This window comes from Psammomys obesus, unplaced genomic scaffold (assembly GCF_907164565.1).
Source record: "Psammomys obesus unplaced genomic scaffold, mPsaObe1.curated_primary_1811, whole genome shotgun sequence".
In the NCBI taxonomy this organism is placed as follows: domain Eukaryota; kingdom Metazoa; phylum Chordata; class Mammalia; order Rodentia; family Muridae; genus Psammomys; species Psammomys obesus.
Window position 1 is genome coordinate 10,739,047 of NW_026592732.1, and position 25,541 is coordinate 10,764,587.

A 25,541-nucleotide genomic window follows, 5' to 3' on the forward strand; every position below is an offset into this window, starting at 1 on the left:
CAGATATTGCATTTATTTTCTTGTCCCCAACTGGACTCTGTCCAAGACCTAATAGATTATCTTTACAACAGTTTTGTTTGGGTTTTTTCCTTCCTTTGTATGAACTTGCATTTGCTGTGAACCAAGCTGCTGTTTCTCAAACATGGAGTCTTTTCAGTGACGTAGCCTTTTGGAGTTGTGCCTGCTCCTGTGACCATCCCCTTACCCTGCAAGCAACCCCAATAAACTCACTGGTTTATTAGGCAAACTAGTCCATCGTGGCTTCCTTGTCTGGGGTGAGATACACGACTCCCCCAGGAAAAGTCTTACGCAGCAATGAGTTTGTAACCTTATCCCATCATCTAGGTTGTTTTTTAGAATCTCAAGAAAATCATTTGTTTTTGAAAACTCCATCATAATCTATCTTCAGGAAAAACAGAAAGAAAAAAAAAAAGCTGAGATCTATGACTCTGTATTCTTCACAGCACCCTGACTTTGAAACTGAACAAAAACATAAGCAGTGGGCTATGCACCCGGCCCCATGGGCTTTCTCCCTGCTGCTGCGGACCCTTGGGGGCCCACTGGCTATAGTTCTTATCGTTAACCTAACGATTTGAATGGCCTAAGTGTAGAAATAGTGAAGTGCCTCTCCAGAGACTGCACTTTGTTATCTTCAGAGATCATAGCACAGTTTCACCCCACATAGTCTCTGGGTCCGAGACAGACATTACTCCCAACTGAGCCCTAACCCAGAGAAGGGTGTCTTGGAGACAGTGAGCATGGTGGTGCTGGGTTCTCAGGGTCCATTTTGACAGTCTTCTTCAGATTTGAGAAACCCGATGTGGGCTCCAATGAGCTTCTGGAAGACACGCGGCTGATCGGAGGAAGATTCACAGTGAACACAGAAGAGGTCGACCGGATGATACTGCCTTCATTTGAACAGAAGAGCAGAACTGACCGAGGACACACAGCCATTAGCACGCAGAAAGCTGAAACACCGCTGAGATCCACTCTCTTGCATTTTCCACGGTAACGCGTCCACAAGGTTTGGCGTCCGCTTAGTGTTTGCTCTCTCACGTCACTGAGGCAGATGAGCGGAGGAAGCCAGGTGCAGGCCAGGAGACCAATCGAAACAGACTAGGAAGAAGGTGTTAGATAGATCATGATTTAGGGGCTTTGGGCGAAGATAACCGGATGGAGATTTGTAAATATTCAAAGCAAACTCCCCCAGACCGTCCGGTACAGCACTCACACTTGTATGTCACTTTCTTATCTTGGCCTCACTGTGGCTTTTCAACTCCTTTTCTGCTGGACCCCATCTGCAGATCTTGGTGCGTGTATCTTCTCACAATTAGAATACAGCGTGGTGGTGTGGGGAGCCAGCCCCAAGCAGCACCTCAGTTTGGAAGTGCTGGGGAGGCCTGAAGACACACTTCTGCCCGTGGCTGCTTTCAGAGTATCTCACTAGCAGCAAAAAGCCAACGAAATAGCAAACATCACAAGTCAGGGGAGACCCCCCCCCCGACACACTCATCCCGGTCAGTGACAGCTGTGGGCATGTACACACACACTGCTGAGTATAGGTAAAATAAATCGGCCAGCCTTGTTTCTCTCAGGTGCACGCACCGTGGACTGTTCTTATTTACCTCACATTTGGAGAGTAGTTTTTTGGTCTGAGAAGGCCTCTCACCTTGGTCTGAGCACTTATAATCAAGGGTTTTCCTTGAGTCAGGAAAGTTCTGGGTCCATGGGATGCTGGCCTATGGAAAGCACCTCCCAACTCTCAGTAAAGTGTCCCTCATAACTACTGAATTTCTCCTTGCGTGGGGAGATGGTTTCAAGCTCAGGGGAAGATTTCAAAGGACCACTGATAGTCTGGACATGCTTTTAACTCTGCTCAGACTGCTTGCGCTTGTAACCTACAGGAAGAATCAAGTGGTGACAGTTCACCTGCCGGCTGCTAGGGTGCTACCTGGGAGCAAGGAGCATGGGCAGGCTCTTGAGTGCTTCGGGTGAACTACTCAAGTAACTCCTCTACTACACAAATCTGTGAAGAAGAACATGCTAGCAGAGCCCTCCTGCTTACTCCTCCCTTCTGGTTTACAAACACAGCAGTAGCAATTTCTGAAACACACAGGATATCCCACAAGAAGGAAACTCAGTCTCTGGGGTCCCAGGAACATGCCCCCCAACCCTGCTTCACCTCTGGATGCTGTGAAGAGGAGACTTGTGGGGATCCAAAATCTGCAGATAGGTTAGGGAGACCGTGTTTTGACTGCAACCTCCAGCAGTGTCTCCAGGAGCTGCTATCTGTTGCCAGGAGCCAGCTGGGCAGCAAGCACAGGTCACTTCTCTGTAGACTCTCGCCTGGTCTTTCAAATTCTTCAACACCAAAGAAGTGCTTTGGCCTCCTTTGAGTTCATTTTCACATTGACTCCTATACTGTGCTTTAACCTTGGCTCATTCAGCTTTGATCTAGAAACATTATGATCTTTATAGAAACTCCCAGGCCAGGACACCCAGGATGTGTGGGTATGGTGCCAACAGCTGCAGCACAGCTAACATTTCCTGAACAGCGTGCATAGTGATAGACACCTCATGTTCCTTATCTAGTTCAGCATTTGTGACAATCTGGCCAGGTGAAGACTCAGTTAGCCCTGTCTTTCAGATGAGGAAGTAGAGGTTAGTAGCCCACACACAACAGTTAGTAAGCCGGTTCTCAGGCTTTGTCATCTTGACTACAGAGCAATACTGGCCTCCAGAAGTTACCTCATCACCACCAGGGAGCATCTCACATTAAAACCCTGGGCTGACACAAGTGTTCATGAGTGCATCCTGGGTTAACATTGTGTCCTTTAGAAATCAAAGGATGATCTCTTGCAAATAGCAGCCAGTGAAAACTCAGAACTCAGGGAGAGGCAAACAGACCCACTCCATGCCTAGAGAGGATCACTGTATAAAACATGTGTGATGTGTTAAATAGACAAGGCTCTCAGCACGTGACACACACAAAGTCCCACCCCTTCATGCTGAGGGGTGCCTCGCCATGGGCCACAGAGGACACCACACCCATGACAGGCCTTTCCTGAACTGTGTGAGCTTCCTGATGAATAAACAGACAGGAATATTTCTGTAATTTTCTATGTGATTCAATTCTGTGGAGCAAATAGGTCTTTATGGAGAATATAAATAGTTCTAAGGCCTGTTTCACTGACTGAAGCTTCTAATTTCTCACATACAACTCAAGAAGTTTCAGTAAATGAAAGCAAACTGATAATTGCTTGAGCTGATTTGATTCAAAAAGAAAACAGAGGGGCTGGGGAGGTGGCATAGTGGATAAGGAGCTTGCCATACAAGCTTGATGACTGGAGTTCAGATCCCCAATACCCCACATCTCTAATGTCAGAGCTAGGGAGGTGGAGACAAGCAGATCCCCAGAGTTCACTGGCAGGTCTAGCCAGTTGGTGAGCTCCAGTTTCAGTGAGAGAGCATGTCTAAAAAAAAATAGGGTGGGGGGTGACAGAGGAAGACATCTGGCCTCTACCTCTGGCCTCCATGCACACGCGTGGACGTGCGCATACACACATACACACACATTGAGAGAGAGAAGAAAATGAGTTTGGTACATAATTCAGCAGTAGAGTAATGTCCTAGCATTAGCCAAGTCTACTCTCCAGCCTCACAAAGGAAAAGGAAGAAAGGGAAAGGGAAGTAATCTGAGAGAGCCCCAATGCTCATTTCAGGCATCCAGGTGCCGCTCCATAAATCTCACGGGAGCACTGAGTTGTCAACAGTGACTTTATTGAGCATCTGCAAGGTGCACAGCATTGTACATAGCAATGGTCAATGTGGCTCGGTCTCACCCTCTGTAAAGGTGTCCGTCACTTCCCTGACCTTGCAGGTTTTCTTCCTGTGCCGCAGGAAACAGGACAAATGCCCGCAGCGTGGTTCTTGCCATGATGCATTGCAGCATGCACTGTACCGTGTGTTATTCCCACCATACTGGAAACTCCTCGTGGATGAAGCCCTTCCCATCTCTGCAACCTTTATGACCAAATACACGTTTGCTAGATAGACAGGTGAATGAAGGTGAGGGAATGCTTCATTTTGGTTCCTTTCATCCCCTAGTTTGCATTAGGTGGAAAAGGCACAAAAGAAAATGGGTGCATCGAAGAACATGGCTGACACAGACTAGAAAACAGCTCCAGGAATGACAGAGTTGGCCAGCTTCTTCAATGGCCTGAGAACGAAATGAAGCCACAGCGAGATCTCCGAGCTGAGGACAGGACTCCCACCTCGGAGTCCCGAGTAGCCTTCTGTGAATGGGCCAGCAGCCAAGAGACCTGGTGGAACGTCAAAAACAAATGCAGCTGGTTCCAGCGACCCAGAGACCCTGCCAACAAGAAACTCCAGAATAAAGGATCTCAGCCCTCTAACCTGAATGATATATTTTGTCTTAACTATCCTTTCCCATATTAAAATAAAAGCCAACACAAAAATAAATAACCAGAGAGCCGAATACTATGGGGCGGGGCATTTACAAGTGATTTCCTAAGAGGGGTTTGGGCACAATGGGTGCCCTCCCAGGGCCTCTCAGAATGCAAATTTTCACTGAAACCATGCCAAATCCAGTAGGGTCTTTGATAGGTGAGAGAATCCTACTTATACCCAGGGAGGCACAACCCGGTGTGATGGGGTGTCTTAGTTCATCATGACCTGTTCCCAGTTAGCCCTGCAAACAAGGTCAAACCACAGCCTCCTTGTGCCTCTGGGTCATAAACAAATGAGGTTTTGGCTGGACTGTTAATCTTGCCACTTCTGAGAGTCCCTATTCTGATCCATCAGTGTCAAGGTAAGCCCCCACACTCCCATTTACAGAGAGACAACTCATGGCAAATACTGATGAGTCTTGATAAACAGTGTGCATTTATCCCAACGAGGGCCAGTCTGCTGTCCAGACTCCTAGTCGTGGCTGCACGGAAGCTTACAGCTGCTGGTCTGCTCTGGTGCAATTCAGATCTTTTTCTGCACAACTCCTGCTACATTCACACTCTCGTAAGCCAGCCCCACTCCCGGGACAGCTGACCTACTGCCCCTCTTTGCCTTCTTTCTAGACTCCTAATCTTTACAGCTGACTTCCAGCCAACCGTGGGCTACATCCCCAAGTTAAATCCACACTCGGCCCCTTTCTCCTTCACAGCAATTCTTTGGAACTCTAAGAAAAAAAAAAAAATACTAGACACTCCATCCCCACTGTGGGAGTGTTTGGTTCTCATGAAGCAAGATTGGTTCCTTCTCTTATAATTTTTAGTGCAAGATTTAAAATTATAAGTGATTGATCAAAACTGGAAGTAAGCTCTCAAATTTAACTTGCATTAATGAAGGACTTATACTCTTTAGCCTCAAACACACTACAAAAATAATGTTCTAAGAGATAATTCTTAAATATGCACATACATATATTTCTACCCAAGATGACCAGAATATTTTTCATTTTGTCTATTACCTAGATAGTTATAACAAATAATGATCTCGGGAGGGAAATCAGACTGCTTTATGGTATCGAGTAGCCACCTGATGCATTAGGTGTGCAAAATAGGAGGTTTCCTGTTAGAGTAACATGCAGATCTCTGTGTTTAATGTTGTCAACCAGTGATTTACCCTAATTCAGTCAAAGCCTCCCTAAGGATGCCCTTGGACACACAGCACTGACTTAATGCTGTTTCCTTTCCACGCTCTTCACACCTGGAGGGACCAGATTTACCCCAGTCAGGGTTGCATTCGAATTTCATTATGCCATTTTTTGGCATAAAATGCTTATTGTGACCCAGCGGAATTCAACTTTGGAAGAAAATAAAAATCAGACAAGCCCTCGAGACCCAGGTAAAGGTCAGAGCTACAGCAGATGCTGCCTCTATCAGGGAAAGATTTCAACAGAGCAGTCACCGGCTCAGCACCAGGGTTGGCTGGGTCAGAGGGGAAGACACCACACAACAATATCCATCTCTGGTTTGCCTTAAACCTCTAAGAGTAATGAGGGGCACAAGATACGATTTCTCACATTTAATGTCATCTTCTCCCTCATCCTTTTTAATTTTCATAACAAGCCTGGGTCATCTCCAGTGCTCCACTGTGGGTCGGAGCACAGTGCTAACGTTAACAGACGTATGGAAGCCCGCATGTGTAGCTGCAGGTGCAGAGGGACCATGACTCTGAACTGCCCTGAACATCTCTCTTAGATCGAGTCCAAATCGTGCCGCACTCCTTTGCAGAAAAAGACACCCACCCGCCAGGTGGACATAACACAAAAGCTGACAGAGAACAGAAACCCCTCTGTAAAAAAACCAGAATATTCTAGCTCTCTCTACTAAAAAAATAACAAAACTCACCACAGTCGACACTACTAGGTTTTTGAGTTCTATAACTCCCCAGAATTGTCAAAAGTAACCTTGTAGCCAATCCGCTTGAAGACACTAAAAACCACCTGAAACAGGCCACCCACGGTGCCAAAAGCAGTGTCAAAGAGGAGGGAGAGGGTGCCGCTCAGGCCCGCAGCAATGTCCTTGCACACTATGGGAATGGCCCCCACGGTGTACACCGGGAAAGTGGCTACATCCACGAGGACCCTGAGAGGGATGCTCAGAGCTCGACAGACAGCCTTCAGCACGCAGCAGAGGATCCGCAGGAGGGCCCTGATGACTTTGCCCACGACCTTGAGCCCTTTCCAGGGAATGCCCACCAACTCTTGTCCAATGGCCACGAAGTATGAGACAGTGGCTGCGCCCAGACGATACAGGCAACCCTCGATGCCATTTATCACCTGTTTTGCAATAAACCAAAGGAGACAGACTATATTCCTTAAGATTGCTATCACAAGGTAATAAATTAACTGGAAAAGCTTGATGAATGGGGTAGCGAGGAAACCCAGGACTTTTCCCAGAAAGCTGCCACCTCCCTCCTGTGGTGCTTCTGGGGGCAGCAGGGCAGATCTCTGGGTTTGGGTGCTGGAAAGGGGACTCATACTCTCTTGAGACTGAAGAGAGCGCTCCTCATCTTGGACTTGGTTGACCACTTCTAGAATCTTCTTCATCTTCTCCGTGTCTTGCTCCGTCTCACCACAGTTATCCCGAAACAGCTGAGGGTTATGGGGAAGCAGCTTCTCAAGGTCTCTTACCATCACGTCTTCTATGACATCACTGTCCTTGGTGTGCTTGATGAAGCCCATGGCCCAGCCTCCTCCAGGGACAGCACAGCAGGCTGCTAGCCAGACAAATTCAGGGATAGCCACTTTGCCCTTAAGTCTGTTGTCTGAGGGGACGGCACCTGTGATGATATACAGGTCTTTGCCATCGTTACAGTGTGGGATCAAGGCTCCGTCCATGAGGCTGTTGAGATTCATATGCCATCGTTTCCGGAAAGACTGGGTCATTGGAACTGAATTTGTGAGCGGGAATGTGGACATCTGGAGGTCATCATTAAGGGGAAATGGGTACAGCTGTCCGATTTCATAGTCAGAGTCAAGGTAGTCTGCATTCAAGGCTTGCTTGCTTCCCAGATTGTTCACAGAGGTGGCAGAATCAGCCTCATCAATTACCTCCTCAAGGTTGCTGTCAGGGTCGTCAATCTGAAAGAAAAAGGCAGTGCTGAGATGCATCCCTGCTCGCCACAGTGGAAGAAGCACCTGAACCGCCTGCAAAAGCTCCAGGGGTATCCTACCCTTCCATCATGGCTCACCCTTGAGTTCTCAAGACACAGTTCTTAGACACACACACACACACACACACACACAGTAGGCTGGCATGAAGCAGTTATACCTTCGGGAGCTTCCAGGAGTCCTCTCTCCATAGGCTGACCCCTACCATGTCACTCCACCCTCCCTAGCCTAAGAAGCAGTGACTCTAGATGCTCTCCACACCACCCCACCCCTCGGAGGAAAAAAGATAAGGAGCTCATTCATTTTGCAAGTCTTTTGTCTCCACTTTCTTACAGCTTGAAAGATACACCCCCAGGAAACAGTAGCTTCGCTGCTAAATCGGGAGATCAAGACACAACAGAGTCAGGATCTCAGTTAGTAGAGGCCTACATGCTTTAAGATGTTTCCTTTGTATTGATTCTCGAGGGTATACTTCCGCTGCACTGAAGCTGGCGGCATACCAGGGTAAGGGGGGGAGGGTAGTCCAGAGATGGCTCCGGTCGCCCTGTTGGCAGAGCACAGACAGCATAGTAAAGTGTCTTCAGCACAAGAGCCACCCATGTCCAGGACATGACCAGAGCTGGGGGGTTCTTACATGATGAAGGGGCTAAAGAGAGGGGAGAGGAGGAGGATGAACGATGAGAGAGGCGGAGGGCATAAGCATCATGGAATGGGGAGAAACCAGGACTGGACTGGCAAATTGCAAGATGGCCTCACTGCTGCCAGTCACAGGAGCTCTGTGGAGGACACTGAGTGGGTGTCCCTGCTTCTGCTCCGACCACGAGGGGCTCGCTGGGCCCCACAATTCCAGGATCTTTGCAGAGCCTCATATTTTAACTTTCCTCGGGTTTCCATGTGCTTCATTCTCCCAGTGAGCCCATCATTTCAGGAGGGAACAGGAGGCTTTGCCTGTGAAGGGTACAAGATCCTCAGAAAGGGATCCTGGTCCCACAAAGGTATAAAGTTTCTCTAGGCTACCCTGGTTATATGGGATGCCTTTCCTGTTTCCCTTCACTGAGTGGTTCGGGACTGTCAGGGGACTGATTTCGTGATTTTTGATCTGAAGGTTTGCTGTCCACATCTCTCAGGTGTGTGGGGAACTGACCAGGATGGGCCCGGAAGGCTGTTCCTTGTCAGCACTTCATGTGGCTGTCCCCTTTGATCTGTGTGCCAGCAGAGGAGGGCCAGGACACTGAGCACCCAGTGCAATGCAAAGTTTCTTAAGTAAGATCGCGACATCAGGGCCGACAGCCCCCTGCACCCTGCGCCACACAATGCCGTTAAACAGGAAAGCATCCTTAGCAAAGCAGCCTCAGTGGTCTCACCTTCCTTAGAGACCTGTTTCCAGTGGGGAGAGCCTCGTGTTCCCTCCAGTCGTGACAGATTTGATGAAGGATAAGTGGGTGAAAACTGAAGAAAGGTCGCACTAACAGACTTCACAAAGATCTAGGAACTGTGGCAGACCCTGGAGCTGCTGGAATTAGAAATGCTACCGAAAAGACCTAGGGTATTTCTGTACTCTCAGTGTTGGAGACCCATTACTCCCTAGGTGTATGCAACTGTGTAGGCTACATTTGACCTGTCCCACCAAGATTTGTCACATACTTCATGTCATGGCTCCTTCCAATTCCTGATGCCTGTCCTTCATGACCAGAACTTGCACAGGGCCCATTCAGGGCCTCCTAGCCACCTGCCACATCATTAACAGTCGCTTCATCTGTTATCTAATGTGGCTTGAATGTGGTATGTCCCCCACCAGGTCATGCGAGTCTCCAGCTGGTGCCGCTCTTTGAGAAGGTTATGGAACCTTTGGGAAGCAGATCATTGGAGTGGGCCATGGGATTTTATAGCCATCCTCATTTCCTGTCCCATCTCTGCACCCTGACTGGCAGATTCACACACCATGGCTGTGGCTTGCTTTCCCAAGCATGATGAACTGTACCTTCAAACCACAACTAAAGGAAATCTTACCCTCATCTGCCTCTTGCCTGGTGTTTTCTCATAAGTGATGAGAAAATATGGCTAAAACTCCTAAGTGCCTACTTAAACACTGAAGAGGCAAATCCAATTTACTCTCTTTGCATAGCAGTCCCCATTAAGACGAAGCTATGGAAGGCCAACACCTCTATCCTATCAGCTGTAGGCTAGATGGAAGAGAGCCAAACATTGTTCTTCCTTCTGGAAGGGCCAGGTCAGTAGTCACCATTGTAGGCCTGGTTTGTCCACCAAGGCCTCCGAACAATATACTACTATATTCAAATTAATGTGGATGCTATTCACCAAAATTAAAACTGAAAAGAAAATCTCCCAAGGTTTATCTAATCCAGTATCAAACATTAAACTGCTGGCTAAATAAATAAATAAATAAATAAAACCCCAAAACTGGCAAAGTTCTCGTTTAATCAAAAGCTTGGAGATCTTCATGGAGATCCCAGCTGGATGGCTGTCCTTCCTGCCTCAGCTTCTTTTCCACATTTTGCATCTTACTTTCCCCATTTAGTGCAGCACTAGCTTCCAGTTCAGTGGCTCTCTTTCAACTCTACCTGGCTTCGATTTTTCACTTCAGTGAGACTTTTTTTCTCTGGAATTTGTTTTGCCCCCACCCTCCAATGCCTTTTTATCTCTCGGGAGTGTGAACACACTTATTTTAAAGTTCCCTCAAAAATGTTCCGCTTCGTTTGGGTGTTTTGGTTTGTTTATTTACGTTTTGTTTTTTTTTTTTTTCCATGTGTGCTGGGGTTGGGATCCAGGTGCTCACGCTAACAGGCTTAGCACCTCACAGTGAGCCATTTCTGCAGCCCCCTGTTTTGTTTGTTTCTGCTAACTGGCTTTCAGGTGGTGGGTATACCTAAGCGCTCTGCAGCATCCGCTGAGGAGTGGATCTTTCTAAGGGCCCAGTGTGGTGAGCAGTGGGTTCTGTGGTAACCGGTGGGTTGTTGTGTGGTCAGCAGTGGGTTGTTGCTGGCGAGCAGTGGAATCAACACTAGTTGCCTTCTCCAGGAACCTACAGATGTCAGAGACCCTGGACTAGCTTCAGAATGATTACCTCAGTTCAGAGTTTTATCCTGGAGAACCTAGAACAAAGCTGTTGCTGAGAAGGAAGGGGGCTTGCCCCAGTCTTCTCCTGAAGGGGGCTGCTCGGCACTCCTAGGCAACTCTCACAGCCTGGCCTGAAAATTGGGGTGTCTTGCTGGATTTACCAGGACTGCAGCCCTTCCTCAGCTCCTACCTGCTCCCTGGGATCCCTGTTCTTCCTCCATGTCACAAGCTTGTAGGCAGCCTTTATCTCCCATCCCTGAGCATGCTAGAGCCCAGGCCCAAAGGTATCAATGACTTTCTATGCATCCCTTTCACTTCTTACACATTTCTGACACCCAAGAATTCCATTTATTTTTTTGCTCAAATTTGAATTTAAATTTTAAAAATTACACATATGTGGTCGCAGTGGGAGAATCCCTCATACATTTAGGCTCTTGGCCAGTGCTCAGGTCTGAACAGCTTCTCCGATTCAGGGCTTTGTTTCTTTCTATTTTTGCTGGACATTCACCATCCCCAAATGTATCTGAGCTGGGTGAGATGGCTCATGCCTTTAATCCTAGCACTTGGAGGCAGAGGCAGGCAGATCTCTGTGAGTTTAAGGCCAGTCTGATCTACGTAATGAGTTCCAACACAGCAAGAGTTATATAGAGAGACCCTGCCATTAAAAAGGGTGAACGTTCTTTGCTTAAATCTCCCTACCCGCCTGTTCTAATTGGCTTTCTGTTGCTGTCACAAGCACCATAGTCTAAACCCAGTTAGGGGAAAAAATGGCTTAGTTCACCTAACAGTGCCAAGTCACAGACTGTCATGGATGGAAGTCAGGGCAGGAATTTAAGGCACAAGCCTCAGGCAAAAGTCAGGGAGGAAGGCCAATTGCTACTTTGAGCTCTGAGCTAGTTTTGCTCAGCCACCATGGGCTGGGCCCTCCTGTGTCAACTAGCAACCAAGACAACCCCCAACAGACATCCCTAAGCCAACCTGTGTAGGTAGTTCCTCAACTGAGGCTTCTCCTCCTCCCGAATGACTGCAGGCTCTGTCAGGTTGACAGCCAAGGCCAAGGAGGACATTGCCACCAACCTACGGCTGTGGGAACTTCCAGACAGTTACCAAGTCACTCTGGGCAGTCTCTGAAACACATGATTCTGTTTTTCTACTAATTCGTTTGCATTAGCTATTACTCAACATTTAAAGTGCTTAAGAGTGAGTGACGCAAACACTCTTAATATACACTCTGACCTGCTGTCCCTTGAAATGCAGTTTAATGATCTGCTTACTGCAACAGCTGTAAATTAATGACAACGCAGATCCCTGGAGACAAAGCTGTACCCGTGACAGAAGAATCTATTTCAGATTATGTATAGTCTCCAGGTAACACCCACCCCCACCCCCACCCCGTCACACCCCAGGCTTCCGGCTTCCCCAGGGGCATCTCTGTAGGGAGGCGATGTGCAGAACCTAATCTGCCTCCCTGCTGACCCTGTCCCACTGGACAGCTGATGTAATCTGATGCAGTGCTTGTATTTAATGGAATTTTTTCCCCTAAAATCAGCATGTTAAACAGGTTTTAGAAGAAGAAGCTTCCTCCATTTTACCAGTCCCCTGCCTCACAAGTGACAGTATAATAAATTCCTTTTTAAATTTAGTACCAAGAGAAAAGAGTATTTCTCTCAACAAGCTTCTGTGTTTCCTTAACAGATAGTAAAAGCTATTTAAACACATGGCTTATCTTTTTTGTTTGTTTCAGAATTAAATATTATGCCAATTTTGTGATTATATTCATGTTAGAAAAGCAAATGGTGAGTAATTAAAAATGTTTATGAGCGGGGCAATATTCATCCATTAAACAATACTTATTAAGGCTGTATTGTGTGTGGGCGACGGTAGAAGGAATACTGCAATGGGATAATAATGATAGCCATGGCTTATTGATCTATAAGACCATTCTAGACCTATTCTAAGGGCTTTACTGTAGTGAATCTAGAATTCCCTCATCTAAACTCGCAACTACGTGTTACCCTTAGTATCTTTTGATTGAGCGATATGAGGTGTTGGTGAGAGAGTAGACTGCCTAAGATCACACATTGTATGCACTGGATCAGGGTGTGACCTTGGGAAGTCCCGCCCCAGAGCCAAAGTTTCTAGTCCCTTTTTTTTTTCCTATGCCTCCAAATAGCCCTCCCAGAAGGGAAGTCAGATCTATTTAAGGAAAGTAGATGGAGATGCTTGCAACATTAAGAGAGTCCAGAGAAAACAGCACAATGCAGTTTATAACAGCTGCTCCATATGAGGGAGAAAGAAAAGGAGCAATAAAGAAGGAAAGGCATAAATACGGGGAGGGTTTTTTTGTTGTTGTTGTTTTTGGCAGTCACAAAATATGAAGTAAAAGTTGAGGCATATACAATACAACTACAGATTGGTGAAATGAAAGGTCAACAGAGGCTTAGTGAGATTCCGTTACAAAGACTTAGAGGCAGAAACAAGCAGCCTGCGAACTGAACTCTGAGGAGAGAAAATGTAAAAGCTTAATTAGAATTGGGAAACACTGGCGCTACCATCCCCTCACCGGCACCCTGAGGTAAGCACTGTGGTGGCTGGGAAAACTGAACCCCAGAGAGCAGCAGGTACAGAGGTTTAACCAGAATGTGGACGTGCCAAGGACCAAGCCCAGCTCCAAAGCTCCCAACCACATGCCAGCATCTGCTCCAAGCCTTCCAAGCAAGGCAGGAAATTCTGAGAGACACAGTGCAACCACTATGAAGATAGGAGGGAACTAGACCCACTTGTAAGACAGAGACAGAGCTGTGAGGAGAATCAGTCATGTCCAAAGTGGCGGGGGAGGGGGGATAAGGGGTAGAGGAGCTTCAGCCTGGCCATGAGCCACAGCTTATTATCTACCACAGAGAGGAAGGGGGAGGATTCGGACAAAGGCCACAATGACTTGACTCCAGTCTTGAGTGCTTGGGAATAAGGACAGTGGGTGGAAAAATACTGGATTGAGATGAGAGGGGGACTACAGACCCTGGCTTCAGCCTGGGGAGTCCTTAAGTAAAGGCAGGATATCAACAAACTGTAGGACATGGGCTTCCTGAAGGAGCAGGCAAAGGTGGGCTTCTGCCCTAGGACAACGGCTATTGTGAGGTTAGAGCCGCTTGGGTCTCATCTTAGTGCTGGTCCAGAACAGTCAGAGCAAAGAGCAAGGAACTTTGAGTATAGCCTAGTCCCTAAGGACCGATAGACTGCAAAATCCATGCAAACCTTTAAGGCCAGAGTCATGTGATGCAGAGTTAGCACAAGGAGTTGGTCACTGATGGGTAAGGGACAAAGGAGCTGCCCATTGATAGTGTGAGCCTTGGGAGCACAAGGCAGAGCTGTGAGGATTGAATCAGCAATGCTCTCCGGCCAGCTCCACTGCTGTTCCCTTCTCCTGCTCATCCCACAGATAGGACCTTGTTGCCTTCGCACGGCTCAGAGACGAAGCCAGAGTCTTTTGAGGAGCCAGCTATCCCCCACCCCAACTAAGCCCTCCAAAACCAGTCAAGGGACTGTACCAAGAGATGAGCGCAGTCCTTAAAACAGGAAGAAGATAACAGACTCCCCCCACATGAATAGGAGGCTGTGCAGAGGGGTAGGCATGCTTCAGGCAGGAAGATGACAGCTTTTAATGTGTTACCCGGACCAGCTTCAAGGAGCATGGACACTACATACAAGTGCACATACACACATACACAGGTGCTCATCCCTAACCCTCACACACACAGGTACATGCACACACATGTCCACCAGCGTATTGGAAAGCCAAGGAGAAAAGAAAGTCAGAGAGGGGAAGCTGGCCTCTGACGCGCTGGACTGGTCATTTCCATAGACGGGAGCTTTGCTCTGTTAACTTCCGTCTGCCTACGTCATCCTGAAGAATGTGTGCAGCAGGTTCAGGGTGGTGGGGGCCCATATGGCATTGGGGAAACAAAAAGAATGAAGGGCAAAGAGGGTGGATACCAGGAGCACATGGGGAGGTGTCATCCCAGGCTGAGGGAGAGCTCTCCTGGGGAGGGAAGACTGGGGCTGGCGTAGATGGTTCCTGGGGAATGTGGTAGTTAGCTTGGAACCACAGCAACCAGGACACAGCACAGGGAGGACTCAGAGGGTCAGGGTCTCAGGTCAGCGAGCTGGGGAGCTAGTAAAGAGGGGAGAAAGGCTGCGCAAGTCTCAGGTGAAGGGTCAAGGCAAGCATGGCCCACTGATGGCCAGGAGCTGGCAGACCTGGAGGCAGAGCTTGCGGAGGCTGGGCAGTTTTAGCGGAACGGCTAATGTGAATGAAAAGAAGCTGCTGTGTCTGGCTGCAAACAACAACAACAACAACCAAACAAAAACTCCTGGAAGGAGTTTCTGTGTCTGCAGAGATTGATGGACAAATTGGAATTTCGGTACTGTGGAAAGATTAGAATTCTGTAAGTACACAGACTAATTCTTTATCTTGGGTTAGCTTTTAGCCTTCTGAAACAGCCATTCCTTGCCCCACTCTGTATCTGAACTAACACCTTGTGTTAAAAAAAAAAAAAAAAAAAACTCTTAGGTTCTATTAACTTGGCATAAAATTAGCTTCCACCAATCAAAGAGCTAAAAATGTCATCGGATAGCACCTAAGGTCTGTAAAAGTTTCCTTCATCTCTATGTACCTGCCCCTCTGGCACAGCCAGCAATGTATTTTAAACCTGCCTTGATTTATGACTTTTTGTTGTTCTGTAAAACTATAGAAACACTGTGAGACTGCTTCCACATTGAACATGGAATTTTGAATTACCTAAATCTGTGCTCCTGGGCCATGGTCACTCAATATGGCTCCAGAATAAACTATCTCTTATTCCCTTTAAGATACGAGGTAGCCAGGCATGGTGGTGCACGCCTGTAATCCCAGCACTCTGGGAGGCAGAGGCAAGCAGATCTCTGGGAGGCCTAGGCTACACAGAGAAGCTCTGTCTCGGAATGAATGAATGAATGAATGAATGAATGAATGAATGAATGAATGAATGAATGAATGAATGAATAAATAAATAAATAAATAGACAGATAAATAGATAGATAGATAGATAGATAGATAGATAGATAGATAGATAGATAGATAGATAAGAGCTGTGAGCCAGGCGTGGTGGCACATGCCTTAGATTTCCAGCACTACGGAGACAAAGGCAGACAGATCTCTGAGTTCAAAGCCAGCCTGGTCTACAGAGGGTTCCAGGACAGCTAGAGCTGCATAAAAAAAAAAAAAAAAAAAAAAAAAAAAAAAAAAACTTGTCTAGAAAACAAAACAAAAACAAACAACAACAAAAAAGGAGGAGAGCTGTGGATTTTATGTTGACCCTGGTCCCTGCGCTGAAAGTGCATTTATGCATCTGTCTGACCTGCTGAACTGAAGGGTGAAGGCCAGTGCCCAGCTCTCTGCTCCGCACGTGGCACAACAACCTACCCACAGGACACGTGCAGGACTCATCACCACAAGCAAAAGAGAACGGACTGTCCTTTCTTTGTTGCTGCCTCACAAACTTCTAGTAGGAAAAGGTAGCAATGATAAAGAGTCATCAGTGTGGTTATTACACTTGGATGGGCTTGCCCTGGAGAATTTTAAGCCTCAAGTAGATGAGCACTCACAGGGCATGAATCAGTAGAGTTGACCCAAGTGAGCGCCAGTTTGACTGGGGACAGAACCTTCCTAAGCTTTGTTTCATTTTTTAATAAGACTTAAAAAATGTGTGTGTTCTGATGAAGGAGAATGATAAACACTTGCACACACACACACACACACACACACACGCTGGCGCGCGCACACACACAATAGATACCCATCACCACTGGGTGGAAAATAAGTCTCTTCTTACCAGGAAGAACATTGAGCTAGACCATTAATCAGATGATCTTATCAGAGCTGTCTAGAGCAGAAAGGCTCCCTGTGGTCACACTCTGGATTTAACTGTCTGTGGGGCCTGGAGGTGCCCATCGAAACCTCTCACCATGCACAAGAATGAGCTGCCTTTCAATGACAACAAAAAAGGAGACCCAGGGAGCCACAAGAGCAGCCTAGGGACACTGGAGGAGGGACAGACAGGAAGTCTTCCAGCTCTCAGGAAGAAGAAAGTACTGACCCACCCATAAAGAAATAAGCCTAAGGAACGCCTCACTAGGCATCTACAGTTCCTAATCCCTGGAGAACAGAAGCAGCTGCAGCTAATGTTCATTCTTCTGCTTTTTTTTTTTTTAGTCATAGAATCGGAGAGGTTTCCATTTCCTGTGTTGAGTGGTGGTTGTCTGGCACCAAAAAGGGCCTGCTGGCTCTCCTCCTGGTGAATCACCTTCCTCTCAGCTTCCAGGCCACACACACACACACACACACACACACACACACACACACACCTTCCTGCTCTGGCTTCCAGCTCCCCGCCAGCCAGCCAGGGCACACCCAGGAGTTAAGTACTTCCTGATCTGCAGGGATGCACAGATCATCTTCTCATCAACTGACTCGGAAGTGGGTGCGGGGGAGGGGGGAGAAGCCCCTTCCACTTCAGACTTTTTTCTTGAAAATCAATGTAAAAGGAGAAATTAAAATAGAACACACAAATTCCAAGCTGGCAGTAAGTGTTGAAAAGGAAGCCCCAAGGGGAGGCTGGCACCAGGGCGAGCCAGCTCTCTGGGGACTGCTCTGGCTGCCCCTGCTCTCACTGAGGCCCCCATTCAACCTCCTGGGAACCTAAGAAAGAGCCAGATTCTTCTCAGGCCTTTCCAGCGTGCAGAAGCCTGTCAGGTTACAAACCCAGTTGTCTTGGGTTTCCTTCCCCATGACAGAGAGTCTATTTGCCACTGGACACTGCTTGCTTTCCCAGAGCGAACGCTTTTGACATGACACACAGAGCTGGATGCAGAGTTAGGGGTCCCCATTCCTAACTTTCCACTTCCTTAATTCAGACACTGAAATCTTAGGACTGACTGCACATCAAAATTACCAGAGGCTAAAAAAAAAAAAAGAAAAAGAAAAAGAAAAAAAAATAGGATAATGGACGATAAGAGGAGCCCTCATTAGGATGGCTTTAAAGCTGTCGAGGTTATTCTAGTATAACTCTATACTGGGCAGCTAAGAGACAGTTCTTCATCAACTTTACATGGATTGTCTCTGGTGGAGTTAAGCCCCACCTCCACAGTCACCACAGGAAATCAGTGACATCTTGAATCATTAGTTCCCAGAATTCACTTCATATTAAAAACACAAAAGTCCTAGTGAAAATGCAAATTCCTGTGTTCAATCCATGGAACCCACTTTGGAAGAAGGGAACTGATGCTTCCAAAGTTCCTCTGATTATCACATGCACACTATGGCCTGTTCACAGCTACACTCACACTCACACCCACAAAATGTATACACAAACACACAATTATTATTTTTAATTACTTGGGAAGGAGGGACACATAGGAGGATGAAAACAAGACTTTAAGGATTGCAATCATCTGGTTTCCTGAAATTTCCCAGCCCTGGTTCCTTTGAGATGGCAGTTTGTCTGTTTCCCTCTGTCTGTAAATCTTGCAGTGTGTTCTCATGTCAGCCTAACCCCCACCCCATGTGCCCATACATCTGATTAAATGTAGATAGGTCTACAACTCTTGCATGGGTGGAAGCAAATAGTGGAGACCCTGTTATTGTGACAACTCAGTAAGCCTGGTATAAATAAAGGACAGAGGCCTTGTACACAGTGCAAACTCCTAGATGCCAGGGTTGGACCTGGGAAAACAAATGCTTAGATAGTTGCAGCTGGGAGTTCAGAAGGGCATCTCAGGGGACAGCGGCAAAAAGCCTGGTCAATACGGTGAATGTGCCTGAGGGATGCCACTGTCAACCCCATCATGAGTCGCTCACATCTGAAACTTGGAACACTTATATGGGAGGCATCCCCATATAAGATTATTACTATAATGGAGAATAAAGCCAGTAAGACCTTGCCTAACATGTATGAAGCTTTGGCTTCCACCCTAGCACTGAGATTAAGGAAAAGGACATAGGATGAATGTGGCGCTTTGGTCTTTCTATGCCTGCCCTAGCTCCTGAATAATGACACAGAGGCTTGTTATGTGTATTATTAGCTGAGGCACTAGAGCTGGGCAGATTCTCAGTTACTCTAACCCAACAATGCTGACCTGGCTTGTATCCACCACATGGCATGCTAACCTTTCATTCTTAGTCCCTGCTTCTTCCTCCGTGCATGGCTGGTGACAGTGCCTCGGGTCCGCACTTGAGACCCTCTCTTTCAGCCCAGAAGTCCTACCTCCACCCTCCTGCCTTTGCTATTGGCCATTCAGCTCTTTATTTACCCAATCAGAAGGTGATGGAGAACAATGTTTACTAAATACTAACCCAGGAGGTGCTTCATAAAAATGGCAATACCCAAGTCTGGCCAGTGATCAGGTTTCTGCCCGAACAGAAATCAGCATTTGAATAATCTTTGCACAGTGCACAATAACATTATCCCAATAGATGGAAATGGAAGTGACCATACAAGAACATCTACCTTACAGGCTGCAGGTCTTTGAGCAATGGTAACTCTGAGAATCTTCTCCTCTGTAAGATGAAAGGACAATGCTTCTCTTTGCAGAAACATGGGAAAGGGAAAGAGGGCGGAGCTATTTCTAGTCATCACCAGTTATATATTACATATAACTTTCTTTTCTGAAAGAAAGACAGGGTAGAGTAGATTGCATTTGAAGCCCTCAGCTCTTGTGTAAATTGACCCACTGAAAGGGCCCACACGCTCTCTTCGTCTGGTGTGATGATTGCTTGAGGGGCATGTCTGTTGAGGCATCACAGAACCTTAGTTACTAAAGGAGTGTGAGATGGCGCATGCATCTTTAGGTGTAATGGAAATAGCTAGGTTGTTACATGCACAGATCTACACATGCAAATCGATGAAGATTCGTTATCTTTGAGAAATAAAATCATTTTTATATACTTTGAAAATCTCAAAATAAAATTTGAACATGAGCATATATTACTTGTGTATACAGTGGAAAAAATCTAAATAGTGTAAATAACAACTACAGCGGCCACCACAGCAAAAGGCTTGGCTGAAACATCCTCAGATCCACCTTTGGCTGATGGGCTGTACAGCAAGTAGGATGGCACAGCGTTCAAACACCACTGACACCATTCACTCCACACGTGTTTAAATGCTCAGCCTTTGCTAGCATCTGTTGACATTTGATATTCACAAATATACTGAGTGCTGGCATTGTGTTAGACCAGGAGACTTAGACCCCGGGAGCCAGTCCCAGCCTACACATTTTCATAAACGGGGCTTTCCTATATTGCCTGTGGCTGTTTTGTTAAAATAAAGAGAATTGAATATTTGCAGCAGGGACATCCGGCCCATACCACCTAAAGTATTCCTCATTTGGCCCATCACAGAAAAAGGCCGCTACCCTCAGTGTTGGGACAATGAGGCCAAAGGAGGAGCAACCACGGTCCTGGCCTGTCTCAAGAGGAGTTGGAGCTGAGTTGTGAGGTACACAATCACAGAAATGGCTGTGTGATTATAACATACTGTGTGGGGTGACATTACAGAGAATTTGGATGTGGTGGTTTGAGTGAGAATGCCCCCCCAAAGGCACATATGTTTGAATACTTGATCCTCAGTTGGTGGAACTGTTTGTGAAGGATTGGGAGTTGCTATCTTATTGGAGGGCGCGTATCTCTTGAGGATTAGAAGTTTCAAAATACTGATGTCATTTCCAGTGTGTTCTCTCTCTCTCCTGCTTTGTGGATCAAGCTGTGAGTTTTCACCTGCTGCTCAGTCCCCTGTTGTCATGCCTTCATTCCACCGCCATGGACTCTAGCTCTCTGGACTCACAAGCCCAATTAAACTCTTTCTTTTATAAGCTGCCTTCCTTGGTCATGATGTTTTAACACAGCAATAGAAACCCTAACTAAGACATATGGGCAGCTGACCTAGTTGGGAATATTGCAGAAAGCCAAAAACAATACACAAAGATTGAAGTGTATACCAAAGCCATGTGATGGACATTGAAGTAGTAATCAGAATGAAGCCCAGCCTCTGGAGTTGAAAGCATGGCAAGGCAAGTGTGCTGAGATAAGGTAGGAGGAGAGCAGTGCCAGGCAGAACTCTGTGGGCTGTGATAAGGAGCCATGTTTTTATCAAAGAGAAATGGGGCACTCTGAAAAAAAGGAACATTCCAGCTCTGCATCTATCCCCAGTGACTCTGGGCTTCTGGGTCCCTGAATATTTGAATACATGTCCTTAGCCCAGTATAGAGCACCTCCACTATGTCTTTCCCATGACAATGGACTGAAATCTCTTGAAACCATGAGCCAAAGCAAAGCTCTCCTGTCACTGTATTCACAGGGACACAGACTAAGGAATATAGTAGCCTCAGTTACTGCCCCAGGACCAGACTGCTTTGCTGAAGAAGCTGGCTCTATCCCCTGAAGGCATCTGACAGAAAACTGAAGCCAGACTAATGGTTTGGCATCTCTATCTTCATATTGTCTACCCTCTTTGCCATTTCAGCCTCTGGCCCATGTTGGACACGTGTTGATGGCTTGAAACTTCTTTGTCTGAGACTGTAGGCATGGTTACCTTGGCTGACGAGTGTCTCCTCTCCTCTTCCTGGTGCTTTCTTGCCCGTGTAAGCACTAAGCCTTATCATAAAGCCCAGACCAAACCACAGGAACCAGGCCTTAGAGAAAAGGATGGTTACAGAAGCAAGAGGGAGTCTCTGTCCTAGATGAAGTCATCATCCATGAGCCACCACACACATAGCCAGAATGTTTGTGCAGAAGAAAAGGTCATTGAAAGCCATGGCCTTGACCAAAGAACAGTCAGCCTTCCCCACTCCACCACACCAAAGGCACTCCATTGAGTCAAGCACTATGTGGAACTCTAAAGCTGAACTCTCCATTAGAGCTTTGCCTGTTGCCTGTCTTGTATGTAGTATGTGGCTTGATCTCCTTTCTGACCTTCCATACTGTAAGATCGTTCTGTCTAGCACAGCCTCTTCGGGTCCCTGAGGTAGGCTCACTCCATTACTGGCTCAGTAAATTTCAGGATATGATAGGGTCACATGGCTTCACATCCCTGAAAAGCTAGGCTTCCTGCAGGGATGGAGAGACAATACAGCAATTTCCGCTGAAACCCTGAAGGTGTTTCACATTTGGAATGTACAAAACTAAGCCCCAAACACACACACACACACACACACACACAAGAGAGAAAGAGACAGACAGACAGACAGATAGACAGAGACAGAGTGTGTGTGTTTTATTGAGTTGTGACTGATACATCAGTAAGCAAACATATGTAACCATATGTAATGTGTAATGTGTTTGGGGGACTTTTGGTGCATGTGAACACCCTGGTGCCAACATGCAAACGTGGCAGACATATGTAACACCTTCCAAGGTTTCTCTGTGTCTGCATGTGCATGCGGTAGGACAGCCTGACGTGAGAACTACCCTCTTTTGATGGTTAGTGTTGGTTATAAACTTGACAAAATATAGAATCACTTGGAAGATGGACCTCTGAGACTTGTCTGTGGGAGATTATCTTAATTATTTTAAGACAGGAAGACACACCCACTGTGGGTGGTGCCATTCCCTAGGCAGGGAATCTCAGCATATGTAAAAGTGGAAAAGGCAAGCTAGGCACTGGCACACGTGCATAAATTCACTGCTTTTTGCTCTTTACAGTGGGTGTGATATGTTCCGCTGCTTCAAGCTCTTGGCACATTGTCTTCCCTGTAATGACAGATTGTAACCCAGGATTGTAAACTAAATAAGCTCTTTGTCCCTTACGGCTTTAGGCAGGGGGTTCTATCACAGCTGCAGCCATGAAACAAAACAAAACAAAAGAAGACTGTTAACAACTCTTTCCGTGTGATGAACAGCCTCACCATAATATGCAGGCTCACACTATGCAGATATGTGATATGGAGATAGCCACTCAGTGTCACTAAACTCTACTGATCAAATGGCAGCCCCGTGTCCCTGCCTCTGGTAGCCACCATAGTGTTCCTGCCCTTTCAACCAACACCAGCTCTAGATATACTGCCAAACTGGCTCTTCCAGGACTTTCCTCTCACTCACAGGAATCCCACTGCACCATCCACAACTCCACCAACCCTCTTTCCCCAAAGTCCTTTCTTCAAAATACACTGAGAACCAGAGTCATGTCATCAGCCCTCCAAACTCTGATTAAGCAAGCCATCACTATCTCTTGCTGGATGCCAGACACTCCTGATGAGTCTCCATTTCTGCTCTTGACCCCAGAGGTCTGTTCTCACAGCAGCACCAAAACTCATTTACTCTTTCCAGTAAATGAGTTGGATCACAGCATCAGCCTCAGCTCAGAGCCCTTCCTGAGGGCTTTCCATTTCACACTGTGGAAAAACCCATTCTTCCCAACAGCCCTCTAGGATTTGAGTGACCAGCATCCCTCTCTACCTCCAGAACTATCTCCTGCTATGCTTTTCACAGCCATACTGGCCACTTGGCTCTTCTTCATACAAGGAACACATATATCAAAGGGCCTTTGCACTTACAACTTCCTTCTGCTGGGAATGTCCTTGCCCTAGATATCTGCTTGAACAGCTTCCTCCCTCCCTTCAGGTCTGTACTCACAAGTTACATTCTCAAGGACAGCTTTGCAGAAAAACCTTTTCCAACCTGTTCTTAATATCTTATGTTAATTTCTTTTTCTCCTCTGCGTGTATTTATTTATTTATTTATTTATTTATTTATTTATCTTACTTACTCATTTTACTTGCATCTGTATCCCCTATTAGATATTAGGCCCCAAGACCACAGATAATGTTGGCTTACTGACTTAAGCAGATGCCCGATGAATATCTATTGGCTCAATGAATTCTTGAGTAAAGGGGACTAGGCATGGTGTGTGTTCGGTGTCTCTGAAATTAAAGTATAAGCTAACTCAAACATAATATTTAACTTATATATTTCAATAATGCCTTTGGAATGACTCCTTTAGGGTGAGATATGCTTCCGCCGGTACAGGGTTAGTACAATCACAGCAGGAATGCTGAGTTAGCCTTCTACACACACTTCAATGTAAGAATCGGCTTTCTTCTTGCCATTCCTCCTTCCTTTTTTGTTTTATTTCTTCAGACAGGGTCTCATGTAGCCCAGGCTGGTCATAAGCTCTGTATGTAGCTCAGGATAAACTTGTCCAAGGTTGCTGCTCCTGCCTCTGCCTCCTGAGAGCTAGGATTACAGGCAAGCACCACCATCCCCAGCTATTTCTCTTTCCTTTCTGTGAACAAATAAATACAGCACCAAGAAAATTGCCGCTCTGACCCATGCCAAGTTTTGTGGCATGGAAAGGAAGGTAAGGGCAGTAGATAGGAAATACATCTTGCATGGGTTAAATTCCAGTTTTCCTTGACTGTGGTGCAGAGAGAAAAACTCCCCAGAAGAAACAGCTGGACTGTCTCAGTTTTACTTTTCACTCTGATAGTTTAAAAGGGAAGTGTTAGAGGCCCAGATATTAAAATGTTTATGTCTCAAGGAAAGTTCCATCCAATCACTGTGAGCCAAGTTGTGATTTTGAAAGCCACCTGCCTGTGGCACAGCCATAAGCCTACCAAAAACAAACAAACAACAGCAAAAACAAGAAAAAAAAATGGTTTAATTCAATAAAACAACAGCTCTAGTCAGACAACAGCTTGGACTCTGAAGAAGATTTAAAAATTTTTAATTGAAAAAAAAATTCATACAATATGTTATGATCACACTTGTCCCCTTCCTAAACTACTCCCAGATCCTTCCCACCCACTCAACTCCATACCCTTTCTTTCTCTCTTTTTAAAAAACAAATATTTATTGGAGGGGCCATGTGTGTGCCACAGGGCACGTGTGAAGGTCAGAGGGCAAGTTTGTGGAGTCAGTCTTCTCCTTCTACAATGTGAATTCCAACGATTGAGCTCAGGTCCTCAGGCTCGGCAAGTGCCCTTACCTGCTGAGCCATCTCGCCATCCCAAGTGGCAATTTATGTAAAAAGCAGCATGGTAGAGAAGAAATGAAACTAAAGGGTTTGGCTGCTCAGCACCAGAGAAGGTGCAGGCAGCCTGGTCTCATTATTTACCAGCCAAGTAACCCTGGGCAAGTTAATTAGCCACTTTCAACATAAGTTTCTTAAGCTATAAAATGTGGATCACTGGGACCTAGAGTGATTACATGATTAAAAAAAAAAAAAAAAAAAACACGTTTGATGGTGAAGACCTTTACAGGGAGTAAGGGATCTAGTATGGAGGGCTACCACTAGGTAGACATGTTCCTGACAGAGGGCAAGCCTTTACCATGATCCTAAGAATGGCCTGCAGATGAACGGGGATTCTGGATCCAGTGCCAGGAAAAGAAAGGACACCTGCTCTCTGAGGAAGTGAATGGTCTGGGAGGTCCTCCCAAGCCCTGCACGTCCAGCCTCACCCAGGCTCTCAAATACCTTTGCTCACTGTTTGTGATATAACACATCTTGGTTGCTCAGCACTAGAGAGGGTGGAGTTATCTGTGATGCCTGTCTGTTGTTTCCGGTTTTTTATCGATTTATTCCATCCACACATGCACCCATCTGTCTACACATACATCTGTCCAACTCTTCACTCCTTCAGGCTCTCCCCATACACACACTGAGCACTGACGTGAATGCAGGATATAGAACATTTGAGATTGTTCACAGTTGAAGAGTTTATGTAGGAGGGCAAATGGCTCCCACCTAGGCCTAGTGTGTGTGTGTGTGTGTGTGTGTGTGTGTGTGTGTGTGTGTGTGTG

The 25,541-nt window shown here is 46.4% G+C and overlaps 1 protein-coding gene across 1 annotated transcript in view; it reads right to left on the minus strand.

The window, feature by feature from the left end:
* Positions 1-3,759: 3,759 nt before the first annotated feature.
* The window catches only part of Endod1 (endonuclease domain containing 1), a 27,194-nt gene continuing 5,412 nt past the window's right edge, over positions 3,760-25,541 (minus strand). Inside the window, exon 2 of the mRNA XM_055615660.1 lies at positions 3,760-7,603. Within this exon, the coding sequence (XP_055471635.1) occupies positions 6,398-7,603 (1,206 nt within the window). The 3' untranslated portion in view covers positions 3,760-6,397. The remainder of the gene's footprint in view (positions 7,604-25,541) is intronic.